Source organism: Parambassis ranga, chromosome 16 (genome assembly GCF_900634625.1).
Source record: "Parambassis ranga chromosome 16, fParRan2.1, whole genome shotgun sequence".
NCBI lineage: Eukaryota > Metazoa > Chordata > Actinopteri > Ambassidae > Parambassis > Parambassis ranga.
In genome coordinates this window covers 1,927,757-1,943,262 of record NC_041036.1, presented here as the reverse complement: position 1 = coordinate 1,943,262, position 15,506 = coordinate 1,927,757, and the positions used below count along the sequence as shown (strand labels likewise).

The 15,506-nt window shown below is 45.3% G+C and overlaps 1 protein-coding gene across 1 annotated transcript; it reads right to left on the bottom strand.

Moving 5' to 3' along the window:
- Positions 1-669: 669 nt before the first annotated feature.
- sim1a (SIM bHLH transcription factor 1a) lies at positions 670-15,214 on the bottom strand. The gene is made up of 12 exons (XM_028425457.1): positions 15,076-15,214; positions 14,440-14,935; positions 11,466-11,548; positions 10,633-10,722; positions 10,441-10,549; positions 10,275-10,360; positions 9,405-9,604; positions 9,010-9,116; positions 8,672-8,819; positions 5,502-5,667; positions 3,944-4,349; positions 670-3,853 (listed from the first exon to the last, which is right to left on the bottom strand). The coding sequence occupies exons 2-12, from the start codon at positions 14,612-14,614 to the stop codon at positions 3,162-3,164; spliced, it is 2,262 nt and encodes a 753-aa protein (XP_028281258.1). The 5' UTR covers positions 14,615-14,935; positions 15,076-15,214; the 3' UTR covers positions 670-3,161.
- Positions 15,215-15,506: the final 292 nt, after the last annotated feature.

Genomic DNA, 15,506 nt, shown 5'->3' with positions numbered 1-15,506 from the left:
TCAGGGATGAAGAGGAATGATGATGACGATGATGATACATCAGCCTGTATAGATGTATATATTTTGACAATTATTTATATTGAAAAATATACATGAATATATATATTTTGCATGATGAAATATTGATTAAATGTGATTAAAATTCGCTTCTCTCACTGAATATTAAACATTCAAGTGTTGATGAAGATTCTCAGTCATCCAGGTCATAACTTGTAGGCCTGGACTTGTAGAGTCCAGACTCTACAAGTCCAGACGCCTTGCTTCAATCTTCTCTACGTAAACATTCAAGGCCATTTTTGGTCAAACATTTATTGTTTTCTATTGCATAAAAGTTTAAAAACATAATAATATATAGAATCATTTTCTATGTGATATCAAATGTAAAGTTGACAACAGGTGGGTGATGACCTGCTGTGAGTGCAAAAAGAAGCCAGGGTTTATTTATACACACCGCACACTGATGGGAGGCAGGTGAGAAGACTGAGGCCGCACAAAAAGTAACACAACTCATCTCTGCAAAAGGATTTTATTCTGTCTTCCTTTAGAATTTGCTTCAGTCAAAAACACACTCAGTAAACAAGCAGTTAGACTGGATCTGATTGCAGTTATACTTCAAACTCATAAAGAACCCTTTACTCAATAAATACAGTGCTAACATGTGGTGGGATTTTCTTTCCAAGCATATTTACAGTACACCATAAATAACTTTAAGAAATGAAGCACATTTCAGGCTTTGACAAAACATCCAAAAAAATCCAAACTTGTATAAATATAGGTTCATCTAAGGACCGAAGAGGACATGAAGGACATCCGAGAGGAAACCTGCTGCACAGTCATGCCCACATTAATTAACAGTTGCTTCAGGGATCCGTCGTAGTGAATGCAATTAAGCTGCCTGACCTGGCGTCCCCATGAATTGCATATGCTCACAAGTGTCCGTCCTCCCACAGTTGCTTATAATTACTGAAAATACCAGGATGGAAAATATACTTACTTCTATGAGCCCCGTGATTTGCAGTGGAAAACGTCCCAGCTCAAATATATAACGTGTAGAATCAGTGGACACATGAGCGCATCACACACCCAAAGACACACAGAGAATGGCTTTGCATATTAAGTCTGTGAAGTTTAAAATCATATGCACACTCCACAAAAAAATCCACCACAGCCACGACCACTGTCATGTGTCCTCGCCGCACACTGGCTACACACTGCAGGATTTCACGCTCGCTTTCTGTCCAAAATATCTGTGTGGTGTCAGTGTGATTATTGTGATGTTGGCACACAGAAAAAGAAAACAACATGAACGCCTTTTCTCTGAGAGCAGGATCATTAAACCCTATATAGTGCACCAATGTATCCCAGAATGCATCTTGAAAAGTAGTGTATAAGCATTGGTTTCTGCATTAGCCTACATTAGCCAGTCGCCTACAACAAACTCACCATACACTGAGCTAGGTGTGTCATAACAGACAGCTGACAAAGTGGATCATAAGTCACACAGGTTTGAAGTCATTATTGCAAAGTGCAGCTGTGTGGTCTCACAGTCTCGGCAAATTATCTCGTAGCGTGTGCGTTCTAAAGGATGTTAAAAATAAAATTGTCCTGACGTCTGTGGTCTCCCATGTTTTTTAACATTGGATAAGATGGGAAAATCCTCCAGTGTGTAGCCAGCCTAAAGGACAAAGCAGGAGAGTTCTTCTCATAAACTCCATCTCCCATAGTGCAAAGGTTACACAGCTCAGTAATGGATCAGTGTGTGAGAGACACAAACAGGAACAGACCTTAAAGTCCAACCATTTTCAGCCCGGCCTTGTTTCTTTTTTTCCACCATACATTTAGCAGTTGTTATTTTTTTTATTTCAATGTAATTTATTAGCACTGATATGATGAGATACTTGATGCAAAATCCTGACCTGGTGGTTATTAGGGATGTCCCGATCCGATCACGTGATCGGAAATCGGGCCCGATTACGTGATTTCAGACTCGATCGGAATCGGACATTACCTCCCGATCAGGACTCGGATATATACTTATCAGGGCTGTCAAAGTTAACGCCTTCGGTGCAGGGTGGCTCTGTGTCTTAGTGTAGGGGTATGACAGTTGCCAAGACCTTGATGAGCCACTGCGTGTGTGAAATGTCCTTGGGAAGGCTGAAGCATCTAAAGTTGGCGGTAACGTGTTGCGGGCAGTTTGCCGAAGCAGCGCAAATGTGGAAATCCACAGTCGATGTGACAGTGATGAACAATCAGCGCAAAGCGCTGTGGGGACACACAAAAGCACACAAAGTTGCTTGCGACAACAGGCAAAGTCATCATTTATATGGCACAAAGGAGTGACTTGCTATTTGCCTTTGTAGAGAACCCTAAAAGTATCGGATCGGGACTCAAAAATCAAATGATTTGGACTCGGACTCAAGGGCAAAAAAACCTGATCGGGACATCCCTAGTGGTTATTATTGCATGACTCTTCCCCCGGTTATTCTTAAGGCTGTCTGTAATTATGGCACATGATCTTCTGAGTTTCTGTCACTCAAAACCATTCAGCAGTATTTTTCTGATTGATAAACTACCTGAGGCCAAGACATCAGCGCTAGGCTAAAACTGAACTTTGACAGTTGACCCTCTGATTAATCCTGCACTCTACCACAAACTTCAACCATTGTTGCAGCTCCTTCAGCAGCCCCAAGGGCAGAGTAGCAGCTACAGTGGTATGCAATTAATACGGCGTGGCTAGCAGGTTAGCATGCTAAATTAAATGTATGTGTCTCATCCAAAACATTTAGCATGATCAACACGTTCTTTGGATTCTGGAAGGATTTCTGAGATCACAACTTGAAATCTCGTCAGGCTTCAAGTGATGAACCATGGATGGTTTTAACCAGTCGGGGTCTTGTGAGGAAATACTGGCAGTTGTAGACCCTGGCTGATGACAGTGAGAAGTGATACATGCTCGTTTTCATAGACACTCTTCTTCATTGACGTGATTGGTTGAGGGTAGGCTATGATAAGGAGTGACTCTTTCCTTCCATGACCTCCCAGGTCAAAATGAGATTTAGATCATGTATGGTGGAAAAAAAATCAGGTCAGAGCAAAAACGGCTTACAGTTGTACGGGAACTAAACAGCTCAGGCTGTGTATGCAGTCCCACTGTGTGTGTGTTAGCTACCATTAGTTATAATGACAGAGGTGCCTTTGTGTCCGGGGGTCTGCTCTGCCGGTATGTGGAAGTGATCGTAGTGGGCGGGGCCTGTGCTGGCAGAGTTGCAGTAGCCCCTGAGACTTTCTGGGTCGTACAGGTGCTCCAGAGCGTAGCCCGTCAGGGAGTACGCCGTATGCTTGTCCAAGTAGGGCCGCGTGTGGGTGTGGGAAGGATAAAGGGCCGGAGCCGATGTAGGGGAGGCTGAACACGCACCCGGCCGACCAAAAGGATGGTGTAATTGCAAAGACAGGTGGGGCAGGTCTGTCTGGAGGTAGTCTTTGGGCTTGTGGAGATGCTCAGAACCCGGGCTGCTGAGCCTGGATAAAGGGACGGGGCTAGGCGCAGGGCTGATCACCTGACTCAGACCTCGGCACACCACGGTCTGTAGAGGCAGGGGCCCTTGAGTATAATCTGGAGTAAAGCATGAACCAGGGCCCTTGGCCAGTACATTGGCTGGGCCTAGTGGGACATCCTGGGGGCCCTTACGCAACTCCAGTCTGCTTTCTTCTTCCTTAATCATCTGCTGTGTGGCTCGGATCAGAGTCTCGATCTTGCTGGGTTCCTGTGGGCTGCAGCGGAAGCGATCTCCTGAGTCACTGGCTGAGCCTCCATCTGGGGAGCTGACCACGTCCTCGTCCCAGTGGCCCCGGCCTGCAGAAGGGAGGACACAGTGAAACAGGAAAGTGCAAAGGACAACATTAATACTAGCAGGTCTACAGGAGGCAGCGCTCTGGTCCTCACCGTGGTAGCTGTGGATGGCTGTGATGTGTGACATGCTGCTGTCATATCCTTCATGGTTCTCCAAGGAGCTCTTGCTCAGGATGGACCTGGCTGTGCCCCACCACGCGTCCCTGCTCGGCGGAGGTGCTCCTAGAAAATACCGGCCGGCCTCACATCGACCACGCTCGCAACTCTGACCGTGAGCGTGCACGTGGTGGTGCGTGAGGCCGTCAGTGGTGGGATGATGCTGCTCTTCTGACAGGTTGTAGCAAAGTGTGCGTGGATCAGTGAACTGCCTGTACACGCAGGAGGCCTCCAGACCTTCACTGTGCTCCAGCAGCTGAGGGGAGGCCGAGTCGGTGAGGGGGCTGCTGCCCCACGGGCTGTCCTGATCAGACTCTGAACGCTCTGTCTGGAAGCTGGGATACTGCAGCGAGCAGCGCGGATAAGGGGACAAGAAAAAAAAGGCCTTCAAGGTAAGCTAAGAACTTCATACCTTTCTGTTTTATAATGTTAGCTTAGCATCACACCAGGACATGCTTCGCTCCTTAGCAGTGCTTCCCACTGAAGTAGAGTATGTGTGTGTAGAAAGAGCAAACTTTCTGTATCACAGACAATGAATTTAAATTGTTAGACACTTGCAGGTGTGCTGCTTATTATAATAACAACCTGCTCATCCCGGCTCCTTACACCTGATTCAAGCTGGGGCTGAAGCTCCAGGACAGACTCGAGCAGGCGATCAACACAGAGGCAGACTCTGCTCTGTGGACAGCTGATTGTACATGTATGTACATTCATCAAGTGCATGTATTGAATTTTAATTTTTGCTAAATGATTAAAAAAACAAGGGAGGGAAGACACTGAGAAATGATACTCCAGGAGAATCCATTGATCAAGACTTGGAGCAGCCACCTTACAATATGATTGATTCAGTGTACACAGAGAACAGATGTAGAGCAGGGGTCGCTGAGGGATTACTGTGTGAGAAACATGGCTGCAAGGACCTGCATGACCTACAAACGTTTTGAAGGAAGCCTCAGAAATGAAAAGCTGTTTTCACTAAGATCTGTCAGTGAAATATAAAACAACTGAGATCTGAGAATGCAGGATCACATGAAGGAAAACATGTTAGCTAACTGTATCAGTAAAAAAAATCATTTGAAAGCATCTATTACAGATTTCACACATACTTTGATTTTCATTTTTTTAGACTGTTACAATAGAAGCAGACAGAAAATGTAAAGCTGACATCATGTGGTTTGTAGCTTAACCACTCGTCTAATGGGACGTCCGATTCACCATTTGTGCACATATTTCTGCTGTGAAATGAGCAGTTATTAACGATACTTGCAGAGGAAGCATGCTCAGCCCAGCAGACTTCCTCCAGGCAACATCATCTAGTTTGTAAGATCCAGTCTAGACGTCCAGACCTCCATAACTGACTCTGAATGGCTAAAAATGGCCACAGTTCTACTCACCCCAGCTTCCCTGACAAACCTCTGGCCAAACATGTGCCATTCATTGACTCATCTACCACCTGACGCCTGAATGACAGCTGGGTAACATGTGGATTCCTCACCTGTGTGTACGGCGAGAGTCGAGCTTTGGTCTTGGGCCGGCACACTCTGCTTTTAGGGGTTCTGCAGGTCTCTGTGAGGCTGCTGGCGGAGCTGCTGCTGTAGGGGAAGGAGGTCTTGGTTGCTGCCTGGTCCAAAGAGAGCTGGAGGCCTTTGTATTCTGCCTCCCTGAAGACACACAAATAAACAAACAGTGATGATGCTTCACATTTGCAAGGCACAAGATTTCATACATGGTCCATGACTACACACCCCAGGCTGATCATTAAAGAGCACAAACAGCTCATGTGTACCTGCATGTTTGGTTTTCTCCAGGTGAAAAAAAGCCATTAACATCTGCTTAGCAATTAGAGCTTCATCATGGCGCTGAGAGGGCCTGCACATGGAGCCGTGTGTGTTTATGTGAGACAGGGAGGGGTGGGGCGTGCTTCGGCGGCCGCAACGGCTGTTGGGACGCTTGTTTTACCAGAAGGATTGCAGCAAGACCTTCAACAAACACTCTACAGAGGCAAAGCTGTCCAATCAAATACGCCAGGAGATTAAAGGCTATGTCTGGCTAAATAAGGCCCATAGGAGAAGCTTGGATGTCTCACTGCTGGGAAATGGGAATTGATTTCTCGCTAAAGCGTTCTCACCATGGATGATGAATCAAGTTTGAGACAACAGAAAACCTGGACAGGGTTTACTTTGGACAAACAGTGATCCATCCTCCACATGCAGCTCCCCTCTGTCTCAATCTCTCTCCACACAGTCACAAATGTTTACATACAGGCAGACACAGCTCACGGATTTGCATCAGATACATTAGAAAGATCCTAAAAATGAATTTGTAAAAGTGCTGCTGCACAAAGCGTGACGCCTGGAACCCAAAGATCTGCAGCCTTTAAAGCTTACACTGGTTTAAATGCCAAGGTGCTCTTTATGTGTATTAATTAGCAAGAACTAGAATGAAAAAAAATCCAAACACAAAGAGACAGCAAACAAAGAGAAATACAGCAGAGCCTTTCAGTGCTGCCGAGGGAGAATCAGAGGCAGAAAAAGCATTAGCTGTGCTTTGAAAGCATGACACAGGCCTCATTTAAAGTTTGTAAATGAGCGAATGATGTACAATTTCACACTCAACAATCAAAATAGTACTGGCAAACTGTGCTGCTCACCAAAAGGCTCAAAACGAACAGAAAGCGTCCGAAGAGAGAGAGAGAGAGAGAGAGAGAGAGAGAGAGTGTGTGTGTGTGTGTGTGTGTGTGTGTGTGGCAGCAGTGATGAGTTTGTTCTAACCCCGCCCAGAGTGCAGCACTGCTGATTAAACGCAGCTTGTGAGAGTGAGATGTGGTTTACGTGCTTCTGCTGCAGACATTCCTCCATTCAAAGGTTGCTAAATCTCTGTCAGGTCCACGGGAGGTGCAGAGGTTATCAGAGCTGAACACACAGTGGCAGTTCACATGCAGGTGAAGTGCCCCCATCACCTGTGTTATCCGTGCCTGTAAACACTAAAGCTACTGATTCAAAGCGACTCAGTGCTGGACTGATAAACGTCCCTCCTGCCTGTTACTCAACAAAAGGAGCTCGCTGCATCATTTCCACTGCTCGCTCCATGCAGTGTTCTAGATCCAGACAAAGCAGAACAGGAGGAAAAAAAGAGGCTTCATAGCAGACTGGAGCCCATAAACACTCATCACGTTTACAGCCTATCAATTAAAAGGCCATAAACACGGAGCTGGATTTGATGTAGGAGGTGGAGGAAATGTGTGTCAAGCTGTTCTCTGCCTCTGCATGCAGCCAGCCGTGCTGCTTAATGGAGGGTTTTATAGGAGCTATTCATTCACACACACTCTGTCAAATACACACAATCAGAGGTAATAAGATAATAGGATGACAGGCAAGTATATGCTACCCCTCACTCCCTGATAAGAGTGAAGCTGATGCAGGTTGAACCTCTCAGAAGGAAGTGAAGCCAAGTAGTCGGCCTTTCTTTTCCTTTTCTTTTTTGTGCCACACCTAAAGTCACACTGAACCAACACAGCCTCGTGCAAAATAAGATGATTTTCACCAACACCAACACAACACGAACACCTATTTAAACCAGATTCCCAGAACAACAAATCTGGCTGTGGGTCTGACGCACACAGGGACACATGTCATCAAAGACCACAGATGAATTAATGCATTAAGATGACTCTGGTTAGGTTTAGTAAAATAATGTGGTTTGGGTTAAAACACATGTAAAATCCATCTGCAACAAGCTTCTCTGCCATCTCCATAACTGCAATGTTGTTAAAAACACTATTTTGGAAATCAGAGTGAATCACACCATGTGTGACTGGGAGCAACTGCATGCTCGCATTCATGTAAGTGATTCCTGTCCTTTAACATATGCAGAGCTGCTTTGTAACAACCACACACTTCAGAAGTGAAGCACAGACACGCTCATCCCCGGTAACGAGCACTGACTGAAGGTGTGTTTGCTCCTCTGTGATTTTTGTTGCCTTATTTTAGGCCAACAAAAACCCTGATTTGCAATCCCTCTCCTGACAGACTGTACACTATCTTAAATAAACCCCAGCAGGAGACTGACGCCACCACAGAGGGCTGCTGCAGCCTACAGCCACCACATGAGCACACTTAGCAAACTTACTATGAAGGAGCTCAGACGTTCTGACATAACGAGCACACAGTGAGCAGACGTGCTGATAGTACAGGAATGTCTGCTGCCAGAACTTCTGTTAGAGAGCCAGATTCTGCAGAGCAGGCTTCCACAAACACGTGTCATATTTCCAATTAACCTCTACTTTAATTGCTTCGCAGAGACTGTTTGTAGAAACCTCCAGTACCAACACTCATTATCTTATCAAAGCACACGATGACAGCACAGCAGAGATCAGCGGTAGCTCTCTGCCGCTGTACACGTCCGTCATCTCACACCAAAACCCACCTCCAGCCCAGTTATACCACCACACATCTGTACAGCAGCAGATCAAATGTTCTGTTTAACACACAAAAGAAGGAGGCACACCAGGCTTTGGCTCGTTTTAGAATATCACGCAGATGATTCTCTAATTTACTCACAACTGTCCTCCATCCAGGAGTGCATAGCAACCATGAAAAAGAAAGGATGTTCTTAAACTGAAGGTCTCACAATGGGAGACCAGATTGTGCATTTTCGAATACTCACGTGAGAACGTAGTTGACGCTGACGATGCAGTGAGGTCGGGATGAGCGGCTGTTGTGTACGATGGTTGCATAACTCTGAACCCAGACCCAGCCGCCTTGCTTGGCCAGGAAACGGTAGTACTTTGTGGTGACCTGACCCTTCACCAGCACTGCAGAGACCAGGAGACGAGAAGAAAACAATGGCAAAAGATTACTGTGGAGAAGCACCTCAGATATATTACATGTAAAATAACATACACAGGATTCAGACTGGATTATTCAACATAGCGTGTGTGTGTGTGTGTGTGTGTGTGGGGAGAAAGAGAGAATTTGTAGGAAGGTAAAACAAACCTAACTCACACAAGTGATGAGCACAGCGCAGATGGAAGGAGTCACAGCTGTGGACATGATGATAGAGAGTCTTCTCTATCAGGTCCTGAGGCTCGTAGCCGGTCAGCTCTGCAACCCTGAGTAACACACACACACACACACACACACACACACACACGTTTATTAATTCAGAGAACTCAACATGCATGCATTTTGTAGTGGCTAACTTAAACCCTACAACCAAGTCTCGAAGCCACAGTTCATAACTGAATTCAGTGGACCTGTCCCTTTAACCCTTAAGTTGCCTCCACATATCAATACAAAGGCACACACACACACACACCCCATCAGGGGTCACTGAGGTGTAACAAATTGTCTCACAGCCACATGACTTCATGCAGACATGCGTTGCGTGGAGGACGCACCGTGAGTCGAGGAAGATGAGCTTCATGTCCAGGCTGGCTCTGAACATGAACATGTTGCTGTGCAGCTTGATCTCAGTGACAGCGCTGGGAGGCAGCGAGTGGCCGACGGCCACCAGGCCCACGTTCTGGTAGCAGCCGTCGAACGGAGACATGTCCAGGCTGTACTGACGGATCTTCAGGTAGCCGCTGCAGTGAATCACCTGAGACACGAGGGTGAGAGGGGGTTAAAGTGTCAATCCGCAGGAATCAGAATGAGATGTGTGCATGCTCATCAGATGGTTTCAGCTTGAGGTTGACATGACCAACTGAACTCCAGGCTGACCTACTTAATTATATCATCTTTATCAACACATGAACAGCTCAGTAGCTCAGATCCTTGAAGAGCATCAACATCAGCAGCAACATCTATGGATCCATGAAGACTGCAAGCCGCAGGCAGCATTTACTAGGATCTAATCTAATCTGTGAGTATCATGGTTTACATCTGATACACAGCAAAACACAGACTGACATGATGTCAGCTGGATATTCATAGTCTGAAGATGATAAAACATAATTACTCTGGTAACATAATCACATTTCATTACATGAGACATTTTTCCACATTGATTCCGCTTGTTGTCTTGACATTCATGCCAGGAGGATGATCCACAGCTTCAACTCTTTTATTGAATTTTGCACACAAGATGACATTTAATTTGACACTAAGAACGATCCGAACATTTTCAAAATGATCTCAAGGCCAAACCAAGAAACCTTCTGCTTGTTGACCTGCAGTGTGTCAAAAACACTTCTAATGTGAGTTAAAAATAAACTGATGATTTTACCAACATGTCAGTTAACGGGTTAAAAACAGCTCCGCTGTGTTACCTTGTAGCCTCCACAGGTGAGGCCGGCGTTTCTTTTAGCGAGGACGCACTTCATTCTGAGAAAGAAGGAGCGCTCCATCTCAAATTCTGCAGAGGGAAAGAGAAGGACTTTACTCAGGCTGCGGGGCTGAGCGCAGGTCACCGTGGAACAGAGAGGGTCTGATTACCTTGAACAAAGTGTGAGTGGTAGGGCTGGTGTGCTGTGAGGACGGCTGTCATTTCATCGTGGTCAGCTGGGTGGATGTATTCATAGATGCTGTTTCCCGTCAGCTCTACCTGTTGAAATGAACACAGACAGCTCAGAAATGTGATGCGTCGAAGCCACGAGGGAGCTCACGTCAGCTCTGTCACACACCGACCTGCGACAGGCCCAGGTGGACCGAGGCCGTTTCAGAGATGTACATTATTTTCCCATCAGGAGCCACCACGAAAATGAAGCCGTCTAAAGCCTGAAAGAAAAAAGTAAAAAGACCATTTTCATCAAGAAATAATCTCATCTGGAGCTGAACACCAACAGTGTCTTATTTAACTGTAGAGCTGTGATAAAAGAAGACAGATTAACAGATGGAATAAAAGGAAAGTATGAAATACATTAAAAATATACATATAAATATTGTACTTTATAGAAGAGAAGTGTGTTAAACACTGAGCTAGTAGTCAGGGTCCTCCACCTCAAATTATATAATAATGATACACTTGGGGGTCATTTAGGAAGGCTGAGAATTGTATTAATAATAATAATAATAATAATAATAAATGTTATTAAATAACCACTAAAGAAAGTGCTTATTTAGCAAACAGCTAGTTTCCTTAGCTCCTTAGCATGCAGCTTCTGATCTTGTCCTGTGAGGTTATTATAATGACATGAATTGTGCCGGCGCGTCTGTCCAGCAGGCACCAGCCGCCCTCCTTCCTGCAGCCCTGCAGCCCTGCAGCCGCGCTCCATTGTGTGTCTGCTGGTGTGAGAGGGGCTGCAGGACTGACTGAGGCGCTGTGCGTGACCAGGAATGTGTTCAGCTCATTTCACTCCCGAAGCACAAGAATGAAGGCAGCAGGAGGCAGATGGAGGCAGCTACTACAGCACACACAGCCTGTACCTGCTCTGACTGGGCGGCTATAATAATAATAATAATAATAATAATAATAATAATAATAATAATAATAATAATAATAATAATAATAATAATAATACCTGTAGGAGGTGAGAGCCTAATTCCTGGCTGACTCCATCCAGAGATGTGCTGCGGCTCACATGACCCCAGGACTCCCCAAGGCCTGGTAAACAAGTCAACACACACACACACACACACAGAGGAGAAATATCATTAATGTGATTTTACAGTTTAGTTTGTATGTCTGCTGTAAAATCAACATTTCACCACCTCAGTAAAAACATGTGATTCCTGTAACAAACAAACTGACTGTTTTTGTTCATTTATAATATATATAAAATATTATAATATTTTAGTGACAATGCAAAGTGTATACATTTAATATTATTATCATATAATATTTTTTATCAAACCCTGTAAAAATAGCGTGAAAATACACACACACACACACACACACACACACACACACACCAGAGAGAGAGAGAGGCGCTCTGTGCAGCAGCGCATTAACATGTAAATCCGGGCCTGCAGAGTAAACAGGCGGCGTGCAGCGATCACAGCGCGCCGCCGCCGCGCCGCCTCATATGGAGCCAATATGGACTCCACGTCTGCGCGAAAAGACACAATCACATTACGCCAAAAACACGGACCGCAGAGACACGGAGGCGCAAACAGCAGCAAACAGCGCCGGAAGATTTAACCAGAAGATTCCTCATAGAAATAATAATAATAATAATAATAATAATAATAATAATAATAATAATAATAATATGACGCACCGACAGACACATTTAGAGCGCAGAGAGCAACAAGTGCGTCATTGCGTCACCGTGTTTGAGAGGCGCAGGCTTCATGTAAATGAGTTGATGTGCTAATTATTATTCTGCTTACGATGAAGCCCTGTGAACGAAAAGACATTTAAGATTTACTGTGACCCCTCTAACAAGCTCATAGAAATATATACATTATGAATTTAATGGTTTTCCAGACGGTTTATTTGGTCCGCGTTCGACTGAAAAGTGCTTAAAATAGATTCAAAATGTACATTTTATTTTTTACATTTTATTGTTGTTGTTTCGTATCATTGTGAGACACTTTCATTCCGCACACGGAATAAAAAAACAACAGAATTAAAAAAAATTAAAAAGTCGTTCAAGAAATTATGTTTAAACAGTTTTATACAATCCTGAAAGAAACGGCGCCGTATTATCATGATAATAATAATAATAATTAAGAGCCGCGCATTAATTTACTGTAAGAGGAAAAGAAGTCCTCAGTTAAATCAGCAAAATACAATAAATAAAACGAGTGACGTATTATTTAAATTCACACGAATTTTAAATGTAGATTATTTTTTATGGAGTTTATATAAAAACACAAATAAGGCTCTAAATTTAAAATGTCAAATTGAATAAATTCATTCTTTTAATCCTGTTAGGTCTGTAACTTAAAAAAACAACAAACAACACAAATTCATTAAAAGAAGTGTAAATATGTTTTTTTAAAAATAAAAAATATGAATTAAATGCAGTGATTTTTATTCCCGCCTGTTAATCTCTTCCAGTGGAGAGAATTCAGATATCAGTGGTGTGTCCTGTCCTGTAATTTAACCCAGTACAGGGATAACATGGCTGGGGTCAAAGGTCATGCTACCACTCTGACCACTCAGCCTGCCATAAATAAAAGCCTCTTCCTCAAGGCACAGAGAAGGAGAGGAGGAGAAAACCCGGCACTAAAAGCGATTAAGATTAAGAACTCCTCTCCACTTATGCAAAGGCCTTTTCAGACCGCGTCTCCTTCTGCATCATCACACGTGGCTGCAGGTGGAGTGGATGATGGAGTCCTGTCAGTAAAACGAAGGCTGGGTGAAGAGGTCCACTGCTGCTCACAGCAGAGGGCCACGCTGCCCCGTCAATTATTCAGAGCCTCACACGCCTGCTCCTGTCATTACACATGTAAGACGGCACAGTGTGACTGACTGACAGGCAGACAGGCAGACAGACAGACAGACAGGCAGGCAGACACACAGACAGGCAGGATGGATGTAGGTGAGTGTGCCAGACGGCCCCTGACAGCAGACTGCTGCTGGTGTTGCTGTACTGTGCTGCGGCCTGTACCTCCACACTATGGAAGGAAGAAGAATCCTAACGTGCTGCTGGCTGTGGAGACTTCTTATCAAATATATCCTGCATTTTCTTTCTGTTATTCACACTCAGCATTCTCACAGAGTCCTCAGGGATCCTGAGTGGACCCTGGCAGATGTATCAGTGACCATGGCCTCATTCTACCTGTGTGTGGATGTGATTCTGCACTTTGACCTGACCTCAGTGTGAGTGTGTTCGGCTGGAAGCAGCCTCAGCAGCGGCACCTTCACCAGCACCGCAGCCTGCTTCACTGTTACAAGGAGCTCCATATGTTGAGGCATCAGGCGCAGATCATACTAATATCCGCGGCTCTGCAGCAGTCACGCAGGATGGAGCCCTCACCGCGGCTATAATCTGCTGGCAGGGGCCGCCAGGGGCCCCGGAGAGAACCCCACATCCCTGATGGCCCGCACACACCCAGGAGGCTCCACACACACACACACACAGACCCAGGACAGTGTTCTCTGATTTTCTCTGATCATTCCTTAATCTAAATGTAAGATTTAAAATGCGCGCACACGCTTCGGATTGACGAGTCCACGTTTGGCCACGTGGATCATTTTTTAAATTTTATTTTCGCTCCAATAAACGAACAAAAATAAAAAAAAGACGCTGTGAATAAAATCTGTTCTAACGCGAAAGAATTTATTTTATGTAAATTAATCTGTCAGTAATTAGGAAGTATTTTAAGCGAAACAAAAAATGCACATTAAGGAAATGTACGCGCAAAATTATGGAAATTAAAACAATAAATTAATCCTAATAATCCCTAATAAATAACATAAAATAACCTTCATACTACAGGCTTTAAAAAGATAAACACATTAGTATAAAACACTAGTAACTAGCTGCAGGTTATGTGTTGACAGACCACATATTATGGGGCCCTCCGTGCTTTTAGTCCTCCTACCTTCAGGGAACACCACCCGCATCTTCAGGTAGCTCGTCGTCAGCCGGATGATGGAGGCTTTGTCCAGCTGGGAGGTGATGGCGGAGGGAAGCGGCAACAGTTTGGCCAGTTCATAAAACTCACTATTCTCCTTTTCCCGCCGGGTCCGGGCCGCATTCTTGGACTTCTCCTTCATGTTGTCTCCTCCGTGTGCCGGTCCTCTGGTCCAGTGTACCCCGTCAGTCCCTGTCCAGGTGTCTCATGGTGCTCTCCAAACATCCAAGTACACGTTTCTCCTTCCGCTCGGCCTGAAAAGAAAAATCCACAGCTGCTGTCCGCCTCCACACTGTCACATATTCCCAGGTGTTCCGGCGGCTGGCGGCAAACACACGGATAATTCCTGGATTTGTGGGATTAGGAGTGGTTTGGGTCAGCCCAGCGGAGGGCTCACCGCGCCCTGGGATCCAACATATACCTGCTGGGGGACTGGACTTTGGTACCGCTGCAGACGGAGGCCCTGAGGGATGAAACATTCACCGGGCGGGTTTAGGTTATCCACACATACACACATTTACATGTATAAAACACACACACACACACACTGGCCTTACATACATTTGGCGGCTGGTCCACGCAGCCTGCGCGTCTTTCACTCACCTTGGCGCAGATGTTCCGCTCAGTTCTCTGGTGCCCGCCGGCTGTGTCCGTGTCCACGCAGAACCTCCACAGAGCCCAGCATTCACGGAGGCTATCTGCCATCCTGTGTGATTTTCTGGATCACAGCAGCGCGTCTAGAGCCTCCTTTCGCTGCAGGCGCTAAGACCCGCCCTCCGCCGGCAGCCCTGCCTCCTGTTGGACGACCGGAAACCCTTTACGCATGGCTATTGGCTGGGCCGTGTAAGGTCGCCGCTCCGGAAGGAACGGGATTGGCTGCTGGTGCTGTTCACCTCTGGCCCCAGTTGGGCTGAAAAATCCGTCAGAACGCGGCACTGCTGCTTCACTCTCCTCCGGAAGAAAACGGTAACCAGAACTCCTTTAAAACGTGTCTGTGTCAGAGATTATAATTTACTAATTTAATGCTTAAAATA